The sequence below is a fragment of the Lampetra fluviatilis genome, chromosome 9 (assembly GCF_964198595.1).
Source record: "Lampetra fluviatilis chromosome 9, kcLamFluv1.1, whole genome shotgun sequence".
Classification (NCBI taxonomy): Eukaryota; Metazoa; Chordata; class Hyperoartia; order Petromyzontiformes; family Petromyzontidae; genus Lampetra; species Lampetra fluviatilis.
In genome coordinates, this window is record NC_136283.1 from 8,189,542 (window position 1) to 8,213,322 (window position 23,781).

A 23,781-nucleotide genomic window follows, 5' to 3' on the forward strand; every position below is an offset into this window, starting at 1 on the left:
GATAACATGATACAATCTGCCATCTAAGTGACAAAATCTGAAAGAAAAAAAAATTGCAGGAGCAGGGTCATGCTCCATTCACCAACCATTTTTTCAAAACCAAAATTGCACTCACTTCGCATATAGAATATATTAAAAAAAATATATCTACCAATGAAAGCTCTATCAATGATTTGAAACCACATTATACTGAAAAATCACAGCACTGCGGGACTGCAATGCATAACTGCTTTTAAAATTATTCACAACATGCATTACAAATAGGTTGTGCGCCTCGAGTCTGGCTCGGAGTAATTGCAGCATTAAACAACGGATCATCTGGTGGCATCGCCATGCTGCCATTGACAGATAGAGTGCCCGTGTCCTCCTCCACTTCCCATTTATGAAAGTGTGCTCTCATTACTGTACGCTCAGCGATTCCTTGCGACGTGGCATGAATCAAGGGCTGCTTGTGGTTCGGGCAGGGCCTCGGGGATTCCTCTCGGGGGCAGCGCTAAGGCCTGAGTTGGCAGGCACCGGGGCCTCTCCCTTTGAGACTAATTTTAAACTCTGGCTTGAAAATGTATCCGTGTGTGCCCCGATCGAAAGATGACTGATGTCGTGGTAGCTGAAGGCTCCGTGAAACTCAGGGAAGGGAAAAAGGTTTGTTGCGTTCCTTTTTGTTATTACATTTCTTATTCCTTTTTTTTGTGAGTTCCAATTAATTTTTCAACAACGACACTCTCCCTCTCCCTCGGTAACTCTGTCTTGTTCGTCCAGTGGAAAACGCGATGGGTCGTGCTGAAGAAGCCCTCGCCCGTGGCCGGTAAGTCAGCTGCGCAGGGAAAGATAAATCCGCCTTGGGCTGTTGACGCTCGCCTGCTCGCGTCTGCGCCGTTACCGCTGCATCGCCTTCTTCTTTCCAAGGGTCGACGGGGATGCGACAACGTCGAACATTGTGTGCCGCGATTCAAGCCCGGTCCGCTTTGCTTTGGCCGGCGTTTCTTTCGCAGAGCCAGGATTTGCGACAAAATGTATTTCTCGCCGTGGAAAGTGCGCGGATTAGGAAGGCGGTTTTTTTGCACGCCGCAAACGCGCTTTCACATGCGCGAGACTGGGACTCGAGAGGCTGAATAGTGCTGTGTGAATGTGGTTTCTGCTGGTCAGGCAACTTACTTGCTGTAGGTTTGCTGAATATCATGTGTTTTTTTTCTTTTTAGCGCGCGCATGTACATAGATATACTTAACTATTTCACTGCGACTCAACTGAAGAAGAACACGTCGGAATGGGAAGGACACGGATAGCGCTGTATTAATAGCGTGAGAAAAGCATTATATAAGTGCGATATTTCTTTGCTATGATCGTTAAAACCTGATGATGTATGGCACAGCAAATAACATTTCTTTAAGTGACTTGTATGCTTGCCGGCCAATTAATGTTTTCACATTACATTATATAAACACACGCAAAATAACTGCCTTTATATATTCATGAAAATAAAATGTGTTTTTTGTGTATTCCCGAATCATCGTCATACAAATATATATAAAATTATTTAAGTGATAATTTACAGGTGAATAAATGTAATAAATGCACTAATGTTTTGTAACAACTCCTTTGTTAAAACAATAATACATGCGTGTACTATTTAATGTTTGAAAATGCACGGCAGAGCCGTGGAAATCTCTACCTGTTTACATGCCACGTGTGTTCATTGCGGATAGTTCTCGATTATATTCCAGCATGATTGATTGAACATGCCAACAGCTGGTCAAGCAGCATGACCGGTCGTACATGGCTTTAATGAACCACGAGCGCTGTTCACAAGAACAGATGAAATGCATTAACTGGAAATAGGGTTCATTTTCATAAAGGTGCCAGTATTTTGTTTGCCTGCTGTGCCACTAAAACATCATTCACATTGAAGTCCCGATGCGAAGAGAATATGCTCCTCACACTAAACTAGTAAAACATTGCAGCATGTTAACTATGTATAAGAAACCCCATTGCGAAGGCGTTCGTGGGTATGCTGTGTGCGAAGGGGGTGGCAGTGGTGCAGTAGTTTGCACTCTGTGCTATGAACCTGGCAATCTGAGTTTGATTCTCGTCCATGGCTAACATCAGCGGCGGGTTATATTGGAAACGGTCCTGGACCCCTCCTTTACCAACCCGCATTGAACATCGTGGTGAAATTATGGTCAAATAATACCCATGACACGGTGTTACAAAAAAAAAACATTTATATAGCAGGGGATTGACGGCAAAGCTATACCATGAACTATATACAAATGAATAAGTGGAAAACAGACATGTCAATTTTCGGCGGAAAGTACCTTAACATTTAAATTGTGTAACAATGGTGTAGATTTACAACACCTACCAATCAATACAGCGGCAAACACGATCAAAATATTTCGGAACATGAAATGTAATAAATAATGGCATGTTACTTTTAAATTTCTATACATCAGGAGAAAGGTATAGCAACAGTATTTTATATTAATGATGGATAATTCCCCCAGAATGTGGAATTATTTGTATGATACTGTATATATTTGTAACACATTATTGCGTATCATCCCATAAGATAATTGTTTTTTTACCCTTCTATCTGGCAACAAAACTGACACCTTTGCCAGATAGAAGGGTAAAAAACCAATTATCATATTTTTTACTGGCAAATGAGGTTCCAATGGTGTAAAATTCCATACTTTCACAGTACTATATGCCATATATATATCAAACTTCCAGGCTCATATACTTTTCCCCTCGTGTTCGATAGCTTTCTTAACTCGCACAAACTGTGTGTAATAAAATATTACTTTTAAAACGACCCGCCATGGAGATGGAACGATGAGATGAGCTCACGTGCGGGTGCAGATGGATCATCATATGGCAGGATTCTATGAAATGGGGGCGGCTTGGGAAGGCCTTCATCGAGCAGCGGATTTACTCTGGCTACTGATGATAATGATGATACTTCATTCCATGTCCCAAGATTAGAACAGAAAACAGCATACTCTTTGGTTTTATCAGTAAAGTCACGTAGGTAAGGACGCTTGTGTTGCGCCCGAAACGTCGTGATTTAATTTATTTTTTTCATTTTTCATTTATTTTAGATTTTTTACCTACGTGCCTTTTACCGAAAAAACCAAAGAGTATGGATCCTTGCAGTCACGAAAACTTCAAATCTAAAAAATATATAAAACAGCACGTTGTGAGATTAATCTTGGTTGCTGCGTAAGTTGCGCTTGAGAGTACGTAAGGTATTCCACGCGTTACCGAATGTAATTTTAAGACCCAAAATTGTGACATCGCCTCTCAACAGCCATGCACATGTATGCACACTGCAAGGGTTTATGTTGACGGAGGTACGTTTCAATGTGAACAAGGGTTTTCCTTTTTTCCAAGTGGTGTGGCTGCGTGATTAAAAGTGTGATGCCCTGGCCGCAGTCCACATTTCTCGGCCACGTGATTACAAAAAATCTCGCTGGAGCCAATGAGAGAGGTCCAGGAGTCCTGGGAGACGGTTCACAGGACTCTGCCGACGGGAAATTACGTAACATAATAATTGTTATTTAAAGTCGCAAGGTGCAGCGTGTGTTTTTGTAGCTGCATCTTAGTTTATTAATAGATAGGAAAAATACAAGAGGGGGGGGGAGATCTTACGTACTTGAAAAGACACGCGTGATGGTGACCGCTTCCATCGGACTATTTTCGTCTTATCAGCCCCAACACTTTGCTTGAGCTATCCGATATTAATTTACCCGATATCTATGTCGCTTGCATTCTCATTATAATTGGTTTATTATCAAGGGAAGAGAAAGTGGAACAAACAAAAAACCCAAAGGTGATGACACTGAGTCTATAACGTGACAACACGATCATGTTCAAAAATATAATGTTGAGAAGACCGCGTGATTGCCTTGAGCAAGTGGAGTTGTGCAACACAAGTCTATTAGGTCATTCGAACGTAATCGTAATAAGATGTACTGGCGTTGTGTAATTGAACACGTTGACTGCCATACGACCCGCATGTGGGTCGTATGGCACCTTCTCTGTGGGGTTCATATGACCCACCTGTGGGTCATTTGCCACTTTAGATTTGAAGGGCTCTGTATTTTTCTCACCCTCACTGTGTGGCTTGCATAATGGCCCATTTAGGATGTCGACTTCCGTTAGAAAAGTATTTTTTTATTCTGTCTTCTTTTGCTCAATTATTCACGACAAAGTAACGTATGTTACTTGTGACGGGTACAAATGTGTACTTTAGTTTTAGTTGTATAAGAGGAGTGCCAATCCTTTTGTCTTTAACCGAAACGATAAATGGTAGAGCACGCTTCTTATATATTAATGCGCTCGTGGAACATTAGCACGCGAAATATAGAGCAAACCGAGCAATTGCTCCGCACGTTAGCGCTTCTCTGGTGACAACGATTTAAATGAAGACGAGCAGCCCCGTGTCCTCACAAGCTACGCTATGCTAGCGGCGACAGAAAAAAACCCAGTGTACATGTCCTATGTTGAGGGCCATCTGGAAAACCAGTGGGTTATATGGTCTCACAGTGATCCAATATTACTCAGAGGCCACCACCACTGTCAGTGTATACCAAAAGTTGGATTTCAAGATTTGGAAGCTTCATGGAAAACGTTTGCGCCAATAATGCACTGGTGGGCCTAATCATGCTTTTAGGCACGGGGGAGGAATAAAGGAACAGGCAAAGAGAGGGCTTGGCAGTCAACACTTTTACATGATGTGAAATATTACCAAATGTTTTTTTGTCACTGAAATATAAATCTGAATAACATTGAGCCTTTTCGTTTGTGATCATTTGTGATCATTAGACAGGTGAAATGCAATTGTTTTAACATTTTATTCGCAACGCAGGAAATATTCCAAGTTACGTAAATGCAGCTGAAAGATGAATGTCTGTGCTAAAATTAACATGGAAAATAAATTTTCTACGGACTGGGTAAATCAGTGATGCATTGTATATGGAAATGCAGCAAAAGCATTTTGCTAATTTATCCATATATACCACATAGAAGCTTTTCTGTCACGATATTTGACCTTGTTGCATTTGTGGAACAAATGAAATATCTGACATTTTCATGTGCACATATTGCTTTATCTGTAAGAGTAATGTTTATTGGGATATTATTTTCGTAAACATTGGCCTTAAGTACTAATAGTAAGAACAATATATATAGTTTTTATCACTGAAATAATTATATTCTAGTATACTTGTGTATAAATTATATATTTTAAAATATATAACTATTATGAGTGCACATATCGAACAAGTGCTCGTGTCTCCATTTTGGGGGAGCTGAGCCCACTCAGATTGCTTTACCACATTTAATCATTTTGTACGGACCATTAATTGCTTAATTAGAATGGAACTGCAGGCCTTTGTTTGTCCACAAGGCAGGCTTAATTGAATGCATTGCTTCTGCCAGAAAAATATTGGTTCTTTTAAAAGCCCCGTACTAGTGTATTGAACTGTATTTCAATGAAGCGATTAACCTCTGTATTCCAATTAACCAACTAAATACCTGCTCCTGATGCATGCAAATTAAAGCCTCCTCAGCGTTTGATCATACTGAAGTTCCCACCTACTATACTTCTGTGTTGTAGGGAAGATTGTTCCAAAATGTTCCATTTTTAAAGATGCAAACTGAACGTGTCTCTCTGCTAACAAAGTCACAACGCCTGATGCCACGTGACATCACTTTAAGAGGTAAAAAAACATGAAAGCGAAGTGACGTGAAGCTATTTCCCGTGACACAAAACATGAATATCTTCCAGAACCTCGTGTCTAGTCCCAATTTGAGGGACTTTTTTTCGGATTAATCCGAAAATTGTGAGCACATCCCCCCAGTCTGTTGTTTTCAAATAACCATGTCGACCACAGACTGCCTCAACCTCCTAGCCTTCAAGGACAGGCGAGACAGCTGCATCGTGGAGAGCAAGAAGGAGAGAGGCAAGGGAGAGCGCGAGCGGCACAAGGAGAGGGACAAGCAGAAGGAGAGGCTGGAGAGCGAGCGGGAGAGGGCTGACCTCTTCCTGGAGAGCGTGTGTGGCCTGGAGGGCGGCCTGTCGCTCGAGGGATGCGACCACGTGCTGGCCATCATCTCCCTCACCCAGGTGCTGCTGCTGGGCTTCGACTCTCCGCGCAGCCTCGCTGAGTGGGACGAGCAGCTGCGGGACTGCCTGGGAGAAGGTGCGGGGACGGTGGCCGCACTTGCAGCAGCTTTCACGACACTTGCGTCGTCGCTGTCGCGCTTCTGCCCTCCGACGCGTACCGCGGTCCTGTGTTCGGCAACATGTTCCCAAAGAAGCTCCCAGCCGGCACGTGGTGCGAAACGTTGGACACAGCGCCGAACAAAGACGCGGTTCACCTCGATGACACATTGGAGAGCTATGAGCACGGCTGTAAAAGCGTTCGTTACAAGTAGTATGCACGTTGCCAATAAATGTGTCCACGTTTTTAAAGAATTACAGATGGCAGTTTCAGCGAGGTGGATACAAATTGCGCACGCAATTTCTTGATAGTAAAAAAAACAGATACGTTTTAAATGGCCCTTATGACCCAGAAGAATATGGTCAGAAGTGAATTTTGGTTAAATAACGATGGGCAATGGACAAAAAGTGGAAAAGGATGGTTGGTGTTTAGCCGAGCTCGAGGAGTTGGTCATGATCGGCACCAACTGAGTCGTTCGCGCTGGTCCTGCTGGCGTTGTGAATATCACAAGAGAATCGTAAATTATGCTGCAATGTTTTTTTTTTACTGTATATCGATCATTCGTATCTTGCCGTTTTTCATTGAACGTAATTTTCACAGCGTTGCACCTTGTGACATATAATTATAATTAGATGAAATTAGTAAATGACAATGAAAGGCGGAGCGACACAACACAATTATGCAGCTTGAGCAAACGCATTAACTCAAAATACATAAACCACAGTAACACGCGCTCAATCAAATACGCAAAGCTTCCAAACGAATGCACGACAGGAAGAATAGGTTCGTACATAATATAACTGTTTCAGATGTCAACGAACAAGGTGAACAGCACCTAGGACACATCACATGGTAAAAACCCAATTTGGCATGGAAGGTGCTGGCAGCCACACGCCATCAATCAGTGACAAAGAAATGCATTTTTCCTAACTTGATCAATCAGAATCCATTTCGCAACATATGGGAGGTGCAGTCGTCACCATATCTATAATTGTGGTCTAGATTTATGGGCAAATAATGCCATAGGATTAATGACACAGCAAGCGTGCCTGGGAGGTCTTGGTTTCCTGATGGGGTCTGACCTCTACCCATGCCGTTAAACAGCTCCGATCAACAACTGACACACGGCAGACCTGCCATCATGCATTCAGAAGATGTCAGCACATTACTGTTATTATCATAGTTGGGAGACCTACGACTTTATATGGGCTCTTGCAATGAGCTATTAGCCTCGCCACCACCATCACCACATTTCATTTCTAAATCATTGACCCCACGTGCAACAAACTCATCAAATCTGTGCATTCAATCCTGCCCGGGAGCATTTCATTCACTGGTTTAGGGCACAGTGCAACGTCACGAATCCGCCAGGATATATTCGCCGTTCACACCCAGTGCCGTGTTGGTGTGGGGTGCAGCTAATTGTCTATGGATGTTCACAAATGCAACCTTTTCACACGCAGTAAATACCGTAAAGTGTCCTTAATGTCGGCGTACGTTTCGCTTGCTTTTAAAGCACAGGCAAACATTGTCCCCGTGTTTGGCACGGTTTTGTGCTGCATAATTGTCCAGTAACCTCTTTGTGCAATGGTGGTTTAACTGTCACTTGCTATGAATGTTCACAAATGCAACCTCTTCACACATTCGCAGCGAGTTGGATATACGACGCTGTGTACTTGCGACATGCGATGAGTGTGAGTGGTAGATTTACACAAAGGAGTGCAATAGATTCACTGCAATGAGCATCCGTGTGCATTCCCAATTTGGCAACCATACAACGTCAACACAAATCGACATCCTTTATCTACGTATGCAAGTCTACCTGGATATTACATCTGCCTATTGGTACACCAGGTATTTACATGACTGCTTAGTCATTTCATTGGCAAACACAAAATATTGGAGAGTAAGGTACTATATGAATTGCTGTTTGTATTTGATTGACTGATACATTGTTCAACTTTTAATTATAAACGAGACATATATCCCAGAGTGTTATGGGCATCTATTACCAGGCCAGATTACGCAAATTCAAACATTTATTGTTGTATTTGTGTAAGGGAATGTTCCAATTTCGTAATTGGTTTTATTATTATTTATACATGTTTTATGTAGGCCTCGATATGTGAGATATTTGATTAATTGCTTCAGTAACATGCTATTCACGATTGCTCACATAAGTGGTCAACTTGTGTAAAATTTCGAATAGATCTTAGTGGTATTAAGAGGGCCTAATTAAGACATAACGGTCTTGCAGTCATTTCAGAATATGACTTAAATAAACTCCCAATTGTATTTGACATTTCCTCACGGATGTGGTGCCCGTTATAGTTAATTACTTAATCGCTCAGATATTTTGTTGATACCTTTTCCAACATTTGCCATTTTCGTTGCTGTTGAATCTAAAGCATTTCACCGCCATTCTGTGGCTGTAATGAGTAAATAAAAACCTACATGATTGGGTGTGAATACAGGCACCATTTCACCGAACTAATATTCGGTTATATCCAATAAGTAGATGTGAAAAGTGTGATATAAATGTCATTATAAGATACAGCAACATATATTACAGTGGCCTTCCAGTGTATACTATATATAGCCTTGACTTTTCAATTGAAATAAATATGGAATTTATTCCATCACTTAATGCAAGGAGATCGCTAAAAGGCTTTTCACGGTGTCCCAAAAATTATGAAACGTAACTCAATATCCATGGCAGCGTCTTAATGAAATATGCATCGTAATTGCACTTTTTATCCTCGAATTTCTTTGATAAAAATATAATATATATAAAAAGCCACATCAACCAATCATTTCAATGACTCAACTTTTTATTAGAAGTTTCATATAATTATTATATAACTTCCTCCGTTGCAATAAAATCACACCAGTTTAAATCACACCGCATTAACCTATTGTGCAACACTAAAAAACACCCGCATATCACACTGGGTATGATCCAAAGCTCAATGTCATGTAGCCCAGGTTCATACATTAGGGATGAGAGTCTGCAGCTGCAAACACAGCAAATATATAATAGTATTTGATATCCAGTGAAGACCCCATTCCTGAATATATGAACCCAACTTCTTCGTACATTGGCATATAGTGCTTCTCAATGCCTCTCTGTTCAGTGTATTGCATTACCTATTAAGCGATTTTCTGTATTATTTAAGATTACAGGGATATGTATTTTCTGAATGGCATGGGATGCAATACAGTATATATTCTTGCGATGCAATACAAACCCTCACAATCACATGAATCGTATTTGCAATAGCTCTTGTTCATGCCAACAAAAAGTTCAAGGTGCAGTTCTGCATTTGCAGACAGGGCCTCCACTAGTGGGAGCTCTAGAGAGCACCTCTAGAGGGTATTTAGCCTACTCTTCCACGTTGAAGGAGGTTAGAGTACCCAAACTCAAGCACACGTGACCTACGGATCCACTAACTATGGTGTACTCATTTATTCTGCTGGGTGGACAGCGATTGGAGGACTGAACTCTTTCCCATTCCTAGACGACTGCAAGTTGCAGGGTGGGTCCTGTTCACCACAGAATCTCGGAACGTGCGAGCGGTTAGCATAAATGTTATATAGAGACGTAGCGCCGTTGCTTTTAAAGACATTGTACTCACCGCAGAGAACTGTATTGACATGACCGCACTCCAAACTGTGCCACACGCCCTCCCACATGGCCTTAAACTTTCGATTCCGTTCCGATGACGTACATGTACATACGTGCATGTATGTCTATATAACCGATGACGTACACGCACGTCATCGGAATGAGAAAGGGTTAAGGAACGTGTCCCATTGTTTAAATGCCAGGAAGATAAACTGAACCTGCGATTTCTGGATTGCAATTCCAGTTTGCCAACCAGCAGCAGCATCTCCCTCATGCCTCGTATGGATAATTAAATATACACATTGAAAACTGCCCTCAGCACCACTCACGACCTCTTACATGTATTACCTCACTCTTGTTCATTCTGCAGTCATTAAGCTGACATAGGTTATTCAGCCATCGCCTACCTTAATATTAATTCAGTAATTCACTCCTTTCCCCACGGTGCAGTGCATCCAATACTTCCTACAACCTCAGCCCCTGCGTTAATTAGCCACAGTCCACTCATAGGCATTGCAAAGTGCCCTCGTCAGCCATCACGAGTGAAGATAATTAAGTGATGAATAGGTTTTTTTTTTTATATACAGGCAAATTGCGTGTTGCCAATACTGGGCTATTAATTTAAAATATATTAAACTTAATATGCATTTACTCGGTTATAAAGAAAGTAAAAAAGAATACTAATTTACATCAATATATGTATATAATGCATATATCTAATAAAGATATTAATTTGTGCTGAATTTTTTTTGTTGCCTCCCATCATCACCAAATATTCCATATACACGGTACCTGTTCAGCAGAATACTAATGCATAACATACTGCAGATAATAATTGATACACTTGTTTACAATGCGTGTCGATATCACAAATAGGAAAAACTAAGTTAATGTAGTTAAGCTTCTTAAATAATTCTACAAAAAAACACATCAAAGTGCTCAAGAGTAACAACAATAGCATATTGATTTGGCTGCTATTGGACCGGCAGCAGAAATAAATCTCAACAAAGCACAGCCACGGTTGCCTGACCACCACACGTTTATCCACCAGGTGGTATTAATTGCATCAACCATGAATGGACAATAGGCTGAGTCATCCGTCCATGGCCGGGACTTTAACCCCTACGCCCTGATAATTTGGGAGCCCTACTGACTTTAGGTAAACTCAAAGGTATTTTACGACGCGGCTAGCTGCAGCGTTTGGGACGAATGCCACTGGGCTTACACAAAGGGGCCCAGGTTGTCACAAAGGAATATCTTGCCAACAACGAAAAACGATTGTTATAACATGCACAAAGTGAAACCGTATGTTTGTGAGTAGGCAATGAATTTCACTGACGTCACTTTATTCCCCTTAGCTTCACTCGATCCTTTACCCAGGTTGAGGCTGTTCGTCTCACTCACGCTGCAAGCCACATTTTCTCTCTGCCTCTCCTTGCACTGGTCAACTTCAGAATCTCCCTCCCATTGCCCAACTCATTGCCCAACTCATTACCCTACTCAAGGCAAAAAATGAAAACCGTATTCTCCAGATACGATTTTTTTTAAATGTCCATGCATTTTAAAGCAAAACTAAAGAGAGTGCGCTCTTATACTATGGTAGGTTTTGTTGTGATCAGAATTGTGGTATAATAATAAAACAATAATTGCACACGACTCGCGCGTGGCTGAACGTGTGGGGAGCGGTGGTGGAGCGGTTAGCTACGAACCCGGCGAACCCGAGTTCGATCCTCGCTCACGGCCAACACCATCAGTGACGATTATCTGAAACGGTGTCCTGGGCTTCCCCTAGGTCGGCTCAGCCTCGAACGAGTACCTGGTGCGGTGTGCAGTAAACATCGCCGCAGGGGAGACAAAGGCGGCCGGGAGTGGGGTTTTACACTCCCCAGTGCACCTTTCCGGCTTTCGTTAATTTGCGACTCGCTAACAACACTTGCCCCAACAGCTTGCGAAGGCTATAACGTAGTAAGGGGCCATCCACTTAGTACGCACGCATGGAGGGGGGAGGGGCGAGTTAACCCAAATGCGTTTCGCTTGCGTATGGGGGGGGGGGTCTACCGACAATGTACGCATAGGAAACGGGGGGGGGGGGTGAAGCCTCGATAATAATTTGTCTACATTGGCCTTCAAATGAGCCACAGTTCAGTGTCTTCAGCTGTCAGACAACGAGTACTAGCGGGAGAAGTGGCACTGTGGGAGAGGTGTCACTTCGTGTGCCACCGTGCCCCTGACTGCAGCTGTCACGCAGCTCAGCAAAATAAGTGGCCAAGGTGCGCGACTTAATTCCTTAATGCAGCCGACGGTGGACTCTCTGTTTGCTTAAAACACGTTCATATTTCGATTTAAAGCTTTCGTGACTGCAGGGATTCGTCTTCTTGGTTCTTTCGGTAAAGTCACGTAGAATGGAAATAATAAAATAATACAAATAAAACATAATAATCCTTGATCGTTTTTGCGTGGATTAAATATCGGCCGTTCTATAGGATTCGGGGGGGGGGGGGGGGGTCAGGCGTACGTACGCAAGTGGGGAGGGGGCGGTGTAAAAAGTCTACGTGCGTACAGAGGGGGGTCAAGTTTTGACAGACAGATTTTTTGCGTACCTACTCAATGGATGGCCCCCTAGATGGTTATTGTGATGGTTGTTGTTATTGGTGGTGGTCGGTGAATATTTTTTATTTTTGTGCCCCCCCCCCACGCCCCCCCCCCCCCCCGTGCCCCCCGCCACCCCCCCCCCCCCCGTGCCCCCCCACGTGCCCCACCCCCCCAGTGCACAGCTTCGCGGTGTGGGTGCCAGCGGGCAGCCGTCTGGAGAGTGGGCCGGCCACGCTGCACTTTCGGCACAACGCCTTCGTGCTCACGCGCCACGCGCCGCCCGCGCTGCTGGCGCACTGGCACCTCGCGGAGCTGCGCCGCTACGGCGCCGTGCCCGGGGGGTTCGCGTTCGAGGGCGGCACGCGATCAGCTGCAGGTCCCCCGAAAGCAATCGCCTCGCACCCACCCACCCAGCCAGCAAGCGTAGATCGTGATTGACTGCTTGGGGCAATTTCAATTTAAAGCTTTCGTGACTGCAGGGATTCATCTTCTTGGTTCTTTCGGTAAAGTCGTCACGTAGAATGGAAAAAATAAAATAATAAAAATAAAACACAACAAAACAACTCTCACGACGTTTCGGCCACAACGCAAGCAGCCGTCCTCAGGTGAAGAACAGGTCTGTCGAGAAGACATTCAGACTGTCTTCTCGACAGACCTGTTCTTCAACGCAAGCAGCCGTCCTCAAGTGAAGAACAGGTCTGTCGAGAAGACAGTCTGAATGTCTTCAACGCAAGCAGCCGTCCTCAGGTGAGAACAGGTCTGTCGAGAAGACAGTCTGAATGTCTTCTCGACAGACCTGTTCTTCACCTGAGGACGGCTGCTTGCATTGTGGCCGAAACGTCGTGAGAGTTGTTTTGTTGTGTTTTATTTTTATTATTTTATTATTTCCATTCTACGTGACTTTACCGAAAGAACCAAGAAGATGCTTGGGGCAAGTGATGTTAGTTGGGGGGTGGTTGGTTAGTAACCACGCCCCGGACGGCTTTGTCTCTGCCCCGTGGAGATGTTTACGCACCGCACGAGGTTACTATATTGAGGCTGAGTCGACCTAGGGGAGGCCCATGACCGTTTCAGATAATTGTCACTGGTGTTCGCCGTGAGCGGGAATCAAATTATGGTTTGTAGCGCAGTGTGCTAACCACTACACACCGCTACACACTACAACCACCAAAAAAATGTTTTGACAGAAATCATGGTATTTTTAGTGTTTTGCATTTTTCTCCCTTCGACAAGGTGACACAATTGCTATGCGTGATGATGATGGAAATCTTTAAATACACAGCAGCGTTTAGACAATAGGCTCACGAGCGAGTCATGGAGCTAGTCGTTGCAAAGATTTCATTTTAATTATGATACATCACCAAGTGGAGGGGGTTGAATTTCGTGGGTCTCCTGACTGTAAATCAAATCAAAAGCCAACGGGAACCATCGCGAGAAGGACTCCCCCGCCCCCCCCCCAAATGCCAAAGTGTGGCTTCAACTTCCTGGCAATTTCTGCCGGAAATTATAAAGTAAAGCAATTCCTAAACTATTTACCAGGTAAGGCCCACTGAGCTATATAGCTATTTTTCAGAATCGAGCTGGTCACAAATTATAGCTCAACAAAGTGGCTTATCATGTAGAAATGTATAACAGCCAAATAATCTAAACGCATGTTAATTCTAAATGTGGAGGGGAGAAACTGTAAGACTCGGAGAAAAATCCAAGCAACCACGGGGAGAACATGCAAACTCCAAATATGCAGCAGGCGTCACGGTTGGGGTTGAATCTACGGTCTCCTGTATACCAGGCGAGGTAGCTAACATCTCGCCCACATGTTTTTTATGTAGAATAATTCATTAATATGTCATACCCCAAGTATATCTACACTAGAATATAATAACCACGGAGTAGCCAAGTCTCTTTTGTAAGAGAGATTGAGTAACATCCAGCTGATTTGTCCTGGCTTCTGATTACTCTAGCTCAACGTTTTTTCCTTTCTTTCTGCAATTGAGACAGTTGAATTGATGAATCACAGGACTGGACACTGGAGAGTCACGTGATGTGACTTTCACATGCACACTTGTGCATGTGAACCCTCCTTTGAAATAAGCAGAACAAACTCTGCCCTAGTTCTGTCCAGTATGGGTGACTTAGCGGCTAAGTCTTTGCCGCTAAGCTCATGAGCGCAGTGCTTTAGCTCAGGCTCTTTCAGGGACACAACATCAGTGGATGTTTTCACAATCCTTGCATTTCACAGGTAACGCAAATATATTGAGACTAATTATTCACATTTTACATCTTATAATTTACCTCCCTGAATATAATTGATATTCTGCGCATGTTATACTGTGTTAGAATATTGGACTCTCGTCTAGTGTATAGTATTTAACTAAATGTTCATTGGATTGAGTGGATCTCCTTTGTGGCTTTTAATAAAATGCCGGGAAACACAACTTTGGGCACCCTGCAATCAAAAAGGACTCCCCGTGTTGAATCGTGGCAATGTGGGTAGCTTTCAATACCACTGCTGAGTGTGTAACTGCACGAATGCTTTCTCCAGGGTGATGTGTGCAAATTCCTAAGAGGATAAAAGTAGAAAAGAAGATGGCGAGCATTGGGAAAAGGCCTAGCAATGCCCCATGCCTTGGTTCCCCTGGTAGAATCAGCTTTCTCACAATGTAAATCATTCCAGCAACTACTGTCTCGTCTATTCTCTGCTTCGACGCAGCTCAGAGCACTAGGACAGCACCACCGTATAGCGCAGTGCAATGTATGTGCAGAATTTGCCACTGCCTCTTTATCCTGTTGTGCATGAATCTCATCAGTGCAATAAATGGTAATTGAAGAAACTGATTTTTAAATCCTTTTATGGGGTTCTTTGACAAATAACTTGCGGTGTTTCTCATGCAATGCTGGCACAAAATGGTTGCTTTTGCAAACAGTCTTGTGGGAGGTTAAGCATTCACAGGCAGATGACATAGCAAGGATAATTTCAATCTCAGCACGCCCACTCTAAAAGGGTAGTTTATTTGGCCATCGTGAAGTACCTTTGTGTTTCTATTGCCAGGTGCACTGTTAACTTTGTTATTGTTCAGTCTTGATTTGTTATTGTTCCTTGTATTAAACTAATGCACCATGCTCTGCACTTGGGGTGACGTTTGGGTAATGTATTTGGCTCTTGACTCAGGTGCCGGTGTGTTCTTCCTGGCATGCACGGAGGCCGATCAGATTTGCTTCCTCTTCGACTGCTTCGTCGCAGGATTTGCGTCACCAAGAACCTTCCGCAGGGCACCCACGCTGTCCGGTAAGAGGGCAACGGCGACCCTATGTGTGTGTGTGTGCGTTTTTTTAAGCAAGACTTGAGGCTACTTCCAGAGATGAGCTGCCATGATTGATGTGATGGTTAGCACACAGGACTTGCAATCCATCGCCTGCCAGTTCGGTTCATCCTCCCGGCAGTTGAAACAAAGTGGCACGTTTCTTATATCTCCCTGCCTCTGTCCACCCGGCAGTGCAAATATATACCCTACAGTTAGTCAATCAGCTGTTTTAGTGGGATAAATTGTGGGTACACCCACCTTTTCAAAGAAGTCTGCCCAGCGCAGAAGATGAGGCCAAATACCCCCTAGCGGGGCTCTGTAGAGCTTCCATATGCATAGCAGGACTGATTGTTTGGCTGGCTAGCTAGGCAAATTGTCATGCCAACTGGGAACTGCTAACCGGTTTACTCCGCAGTCTGCTAAAGGCTATTCCATGAACATCACATAGCGCTTGGCAGCCTAAGGCTAATACAGGAATAAATCCTCCCTTGGTGGAGGGCTTAATACGACACCAACTGAAAGTCACTTATCCACATCAAACGCTACCACATAGCTCTCTGATGGGATTTTGAGTCGTATTGTGTGTTCTTCGGTATCATGTCCGACGTTTCACTCTATCTCCAAGGAGCTTGTTCAGGAAGTAACTCGTAATATATATTGCTAAACAATGCGTGGCACAACCCGAAAACACATCGCATAGCTTGAGAGCTCTTGCGATGTGTATAATATACAACATTATTTCTCTTGGCTTTAAAGTATTGAACACTATATACATTTGTCCAGACAGTGATGTACACTTTAAAAAGCATTGCATAATCATCCTTCAGACATTCCATGCTTTAATGAAAATAGTATTAGGCCCAAATGGGTCATTCTGTTTGGTGTCAACATCTCAAGTTTGGATGCAGCTGGATTTTATAGTGTCAAATGGGAATTCAAAGTACACTTCAAAAGCATGAATTCGTACTTGACCACACACACATACAATCACAGTGTTTAAAGCATCTGTATAGTAATATAATGCAATAACAGTGGTCGCACACATTGAAATGCTGGCGATATATCACATGGTATAAAAGAAATCGTACACTATGACATAAAGCAGACTTTCTTTACTCAGCAACGCGTCTAAAGAGACGCCTTTTATTTCCTTCAGTCTCTTTCACATCACCAGTGACGCTTACTTCTCTGATTAATATAAATTGCTATTGATGTGTTTTGGAATAGTCATGTTTTAATTACTGGTCGGTGTGATGTTATTATTTTACTGCTCCGAGATCCAAGAAAAGCCTTTAGTGACTCCTCTTAAGGCAGTGTCGAGCAGCTTCTGCTTGGTATGAAATTTGGATAATTCCCCACTGAGTATTCAATCCTCATGTTTGTGTAGAAGGTACTGGTGCAGCACTGTAATTGTTTACTCATTCCACTGCTGGTAGAAGGGCCTCCACTTGACGGAGGTCTACATAACTCTTTTAAAGCATATATTCTTCTACGATATTTTAAAAAAACTATTTTTATTTTAGCAGGTAAGGCCCACTTAGTGATAACTCTTTTTCACAAGCAAGCTGGCCACAAATGATAGCGATACGAGGTGGTTTATATTGAAATTCATAGCAGCATATTTACTCTAAACGCATGTTTCTAAATGTGGACGCGAAAACTAGAGGATCCAGAGAAAATTCCACACGACCATGGGGAGAACATGCAGACTGCAAATATGTAGGCGTCAGGGTCGGGATCGAACTCATGCCAGGCGAGGGGATTAAAATCTGACCACAATGGCGCTGACTACATGTCTTGGAGTAACAACACTTTACCCCACTACCACACGTGACCTGCCACGCAGCTAACTGTGGTGGACCCATTTATATTGCTGGGTAAACAGAGGCAGGGGAATAAAATAAAAGACCATTATTTAAACTGCCGCACCGGAAGACTGAAATCAACGGCCTATGGGAGCACAAATAGAATATAAGATTGAAAGAGTTTATAATAAGATAGAGTATTTCAAATGCAGTACATGTCAATGTATGGAATGGGGCTCAGGCTATGTACAGGGCTCATCCCCCATGCTGGTGCACTGTGCAGTAATGCCCAGTTCCTTTCTCATCATCACATTGAAGCAGAAATAGCAACGTGAATTATAACCTCAACTTAATTAACACTGCACCCACTGGGGACAAGAGGAGTGTTTGACTCAATCATAATAATAATTACTTTAATTACATTGTGCGAAAAAGATACGTGTAAAATTCACAATAAAATATTGTAATGGTTAAGCTGCTGATGAATGTCTCATAGACTATGGCATTTCGTGCTTTCTCAAAGGCCATGGACTGCCGTTGATCAATTAAGGTTGAAAACAAGAATACATTGGCTGTGTCTATCCATCCTTTGTAGCAGGAGACCAAGATAACGCTTGTAAAAAATAACCAATATATACAAAATGTTAGTATAAAGCAGTGTTGCTATTAGAAACTTACCCTGTAGAAAACTTTGCTAATTGATTAAAGGGTGTCCCAAAACTCGGCGATTAAGAAAATCGTTTGTGGTCAAGACACTGATGTAACAGCATGCTGCTGGAAACCATTACAGGTTATATGCATGATTTTTATTCCTTGTTTAATGGATAAACTTGCCAGGCTATTCTTTCCTGAATGTCTACTGGGGCTTAACACAATTCTATGAAGTGCCGTGAATTATCCCCCCCAGACATATTTTACCACTATTTAATACTTTACTTCATCATTATTCTAAGAGTACAAATTCTGCAAAAAATATTATTGATTAAATTAGGACCCTTGTTGTGATTCATATCACCTATACGCTCTGTTGGTTTCATAGCCACAAATCTTAATCGCTTTTGCTTTATTATCCATCCACTACTGGATGAAGGCCTCTCCATGGTGGTTGTTTGAAATTATTTTACCACACTGGTCAGTGCGGCTTGATGAAAGGTGAAATGGCCAATACTACTGATGTTAGCCACAGTCAGAAATTTAACATAGGTGGCTGGGTTTACAGTGCAATGTGCTAACCACTATTGAAAACATTTACTGCGGTGGTTGGGATGTAGACTGAATATATTTAAACAAAACTATACAACTTTTCTTTTGCCAGGTAAGGCCCTCTGAGCTATATACAGTGAGGGAAAAAGTATTTGATCCCCTGCTGATTTTGTACGTTTGCCCACTGACAAATAAATTATCAGTCTATAATTTTAATGGTAGGTTTATTTGAACAGTGAGAGACAGAATAACAACAAAGAAATCCAGAAAAACGCATGTCAAAAATGTTATAAATTGATTGGCACTGTGGCACCCATCTTGGTGATATCTTTCCTTACCCATGATTGGTTAGCTAATGACTGTCACCACTCCACTCTATTGGATATAAGGCATGATCATGCTCGATAACTAATTCATACAGTTTTAACATTCATAATATAGCTTTTTTGGGTTAGATCATGGTAAATATAAATGTGTCGTTAAACCTGCCACCACCCGACAGCCAATTAATAAGGTTCGTCACATAAACAGAACATGCCAATTCATTACTTGTACAGCACACTGGTGTGTTGGAGAGCAAATCCACAACATTTAAAATATGAGTGTGGATTTACTCTAAGTGTGTTTACGTGACAAACTTTACTAATTGGCTGTGTTGGGTGGTGGCTGGTTTAACGACACATTTATATTTACGCGATCTAAACCAAAAAAATGTTATTATGGATATTGGTCGCGAAAGCCTATGTGTTAAACTGAGTTTTAACATTATTGTGTGTCGTCGTTGAAACTACTTTCCAATTTACAAAAAAAACATTCCTAACCCTTTAATATAAATGAACACAAATATCAAACAAGATTACGTTATTTATAAAGGGAACCTTGTTTTTACGTAAATGAAATTATATCTGTGCAGGATTGTACGCTCAGAAACAGAAGTAGAGGAATTGGCAGGTGCAGGGCTATATGTGTCTTGTGCATATGCCTTGGCGTTTAGATAGCAGAGGACTGGTGATCCTTATGAAACCCAACTCCTGGGAACTATGCAGACATGTTTGCGCATTCATTTTTAACAATATTCCATCCTTGTGTGCTGAGCCTAACAGCCTGTTGCATATGCTGATAAAATAAGGGCACCATGATGATGATGATGATCATCATCATTGTTAAAATAATTAACATCATCATCATCATTAGACCTCCTTTGCCAGTACCAAAATATAATAATCGAGGTTTCAGTTTTGTTGTCAGAAAAAAGGGGGAAAACCCCTATTATTATTATAATTAACATCACCATCAAAAGTACACTTGTCCTGACAACATTATGACCAGAATGGGACCGACCTAAACGGGTTTCTGTTCTTGTGTTGTTGGCTCGCCATATGGTCTTGGTTTCTAGTTGACATTTCAGTTCATAGGATTATGCAAGCTTCCCCAACCCCTGCCATGAGGTCGTGATATTGTCACTCTTACTTTGTCACTCGTACTTTCGCCTGAGCCTGCTCGTGGGCAAAGAATGCTTTTGACCGTGCTCTGGGTCGTAGACAGTTGGGGTCCAGGGGCTAATGAGCTGCATATCAGGTTAACAATACCAATTTTGTAAACCGTTCTAGATTAACGCTGCATCTTAGGCCGGTATAAACAATGAACAGACTCTCAGAGCAGTCTCTCGTGTTACAAATGGGAAACCATTCAAATAAAGTTATTCTGTTCTCAGGGTTTTGCTGGCTGTGTAATATCTCAAATTGAGCTTCAATTACAATAACACTGGTAATTGTGAATAAAATGTAAAATGCTTGCTTTTTTCTCTTTTTCATATATACTCTATACAGCGAGTGAGATTATTTCTTCTTGACATGCTTAACTGCCTCCTGTCACTAATAATAATGATGCAGTTTGCAATAGTACATCCATAACGGCCCTTACATGCATTGCTAAAATAGTTCTTCTCTGACATCTATTTATACTCTTATCTGTAAAGGTTTTCAATGTAATAATACACTTTGTATATAGACTGTAACACAATTCCTAAAATTTTCGGAGCGAGCAAAAGCATTATTTTAGTCCCTAGAGCGTTAAATCTCATGAAACTTTTCTTTGAACTTTACATGCTTGTGTTCATAAAACGCCTCTTTCCATGGTTTATCACGTTAGAGTCTGAAAACGTCTTCAGATAACTATAGCCCAATATATGTAGCCAATTTCAAATAAAGTAAACATTGTTATCCATGCAACAGATATGGCTTCAATTTAGATTACTCCAGTCGGTGTTTGTAACACTGCAATTATCAATATGCTGCCGAGCGAGAAACTTGATGGCTCACAAATCAGTTCACTCATTAATGGAGCCACTTAACACAAGTCAAAAGTTGGATTTCTGCTGAATCAGCAATGTCTGGTACCGTACAGTATAGTGAATACGTCAAAAAACATTTTCTATCATAATTGAGTACCGCAATCATAGGTATTGTCCAAATTCCAGATTTAAAAATGACCCACAAATGTGGTGCTCCAAGTATCCCTTGCAAAATATATCAATTGCAATTGTTGATAAATCCATAAGAGATTTTTTGTTTGTGTTAGATCACGTAAATATCAATGTGTCGTTAAACCCGTCACCACCCTTACGCAGCCAATTAGTAAGGTTTGCCACGTAAACAAAACATGCCAATTCGTGGCTAGTACAACACACCGATGTGTTGGAGAGTAAACCCACAACATTGACAATCTGAGTACGACGTTTCGCCAGTAACTACAACTAGCATCATCAGGCGACAGCCAGATTTGTGGAGAACTGTTTCGTTCTTAAATAGAGGGATGAATGCGATGTCACCTGTCAGCCAATCAGGTGCGGAGGCCGGGGGTGGGGGTGAATGTATGCATATAAATCAACACATTGAAGGGTTATCACTTGTAATCACCATCAGTTATGGTCTATCCACTTTTGGACGATGGCCTCCGCAATACGTCACCATCTTTCTCGATCATGCGATGAAGTGATCCACCATAAACCTGCATATTAGTTGATTCGCAGCATTGTTAGTATCGATGTACAGTATTCCAACTACAAATGTTTTACATGGTCATGCATTCCATTTGCAAATAATCACAATGCTCGGCCAGTGTTAGGCTTGGCAGGTAGTTTTTCTTTTAAAATACCATTTGTTGAAGAGGAGTGAAACATCATTAATCATATGAACGGTTTCCTTATGTGGAATGCCCTCGCGTGCATAAACATAGGCGTAAAAAGCCACTATTGTTCGCTTAACAGCTAAAATAATGCACACTACGATTCAAAATGTACATCAAACACAATCACAATGCTCTCTTGGTTTGTTTATGTTTCCATCAAAATAAAAATGTTTCCCCTTGGCCGAAATTCAGTGTGCACAATTAATCACGGATATCATTCATAGGCTACAGTAATTGGAATGCTGTGTCTCTTGGGGAAAGAAAAAACATTAATCAAAACAATCATTAATAATTCAGAAAGACAAATCATACTTGCAGAGGCCCGTCCTAAAATTGTACACAAAGCATAAAAGTCCACGTGGCCCATTTTTCCTATCGCAGATTATTCTCATAGTTTGTCGTACCGTTAAAGGTTTGTTTAAAGACTATGTTTAATAAAAAAAAAATTACAATTCAGTTCCATTTTTAGCTCATTGCAATGATTCATACTGTGAAGTAAGCTGCTTATTGGGACTTCGTATTCTGAGTTATGTTAGTTGCCATTCAAATACGGAATTTTTTCAGTAACATCTTTTTTACACATAGACTTTTCGAAGCTCACTTTTACACTCTAATATCGCTGCTTTCACAGAATTTATGAGCAGTGCAGATTATACTGTACGTATGGTAGGTGTACGGAAAGTACAATTTTTTTTCTACAAAAATAACATGGTTGAATTGTAACTTAAGCAATTGTCCAGGATGCGAGCCTAAACCCTTGTGTTTACGCACAGCTAATCACTGCTAATTGAGATCGTAATTACCCAGAAAACCCGTGCTTAGATGGCGTACAAGGCTATAATTTAATTATTTACCAAAGAGGTAAAGTCAGGCAGACATCCGTGGCATGCCTTGTCCATTAAGTTCGTTTCCTTGTCTATAAATCGCTCCACCCACCCCCGTCACGTTGCTCATGTCTGGAGTAAATTCCCCTTGCACATCCTCAACACAATGGTGCATTTAACTGCCAACTCTTGGCCTCCTCGGTGGTTGCTGCAATAAGTATCCTCAGTTATGAGCAATACCTCCAAATGAGCAATAAGGATTAAACATCTGCATGCAACTACAGTCCATTGTTACCATATTATTTGGATTATAAGATGCTCAACAAAGTGAGATGTGCGCCCCAAACGTGTGCCGCGGGTGTCATGAAATTATACAAATCTGGTCAAAGACACCCCCACACATATAAACCTACCAGATTAAAAAACGCACCCTCCTAACATTTTTTTCAAATATCGGGGGAGGGGGAGTGCACCTAATGTTCCAGAGAATATGGTACAGTTATATCAAATAGCATTCCATTTGGCATGCCGCCTGTACTACAGAGTTACTGTTATTTAGTGTACGTATTGCATCGTGTACCTTGTTCACAATCCAAGAATGTTAATATTTCACAAGAGGACTGGTTGAGACCTACGGACATACTCGTCTGTCTCTGCCCCACGTGGCTAGGCATAATTTAAAAATAATTACTGTTGTTTTGGATTTCCCATTTTAGACACCTTAATTACACACCTTAATTATGTGGCCACTTAAAGCCCCACAGGACATTGCAATGGACGAGTAAAGCATTCATATGTCTCCTTATAAAGCTTTTAAACTACGGTTAAACTCTCCGATGGTGCTGTGGTTATATAATAATCTGTTTTAATGAGGCAACTTCATTAATCCCACATCTTTTACCGACAAATTCTCCCTGCCTCTTGTACGAATTTGAATTGAGCAGCAACTATAATCGATGTCTTACATACGAAATGCATCTTAATTGAGCCGATGTATCAATTAACAATAATAGTAT

At 41.8% G+C, this 23,781-nt stretch overlaps 1 protein-coding gene across 1 annotated transcript in view; it reads left to right on the top strand.

The window, feature by feature from the left end:
- Nucleotides 1–443: 443 nt before the first annotated feature.
- LOC144934276 (protein Dok-7-like) overlaps nucleotides 444–23,781 on the top strand; it is a 48,723-nt gene continuing 25,385 nt past the window's right edge. Inside the window, exons 1-5 of the mRNA XM_078859956.1 lie at nucleotides 444–642; nucleotides 760–805; nucleotides 5,896–6,282; nucleotides 12,618–12,818; nucleotides 15,612–15,728. Of these exons, the coding sequence (XP_078716082.1) occupies nucleotides 589–642; nucleotides 760–805; nucleotides 5,896–6,282; nucleotides 12,618–12,818; nucleotides 15,612–15,728 (805 nt within the window). The 5' untranslated portion in view covers nucleotides 444–588. The remainder of the gene's footprint in view (nucleotides 643–759; nucleotides 806–5,895; nucleotides 6,283–12,617; nucleotides 12,819–15,611; nucleotides 15,729–23,781) is intronic.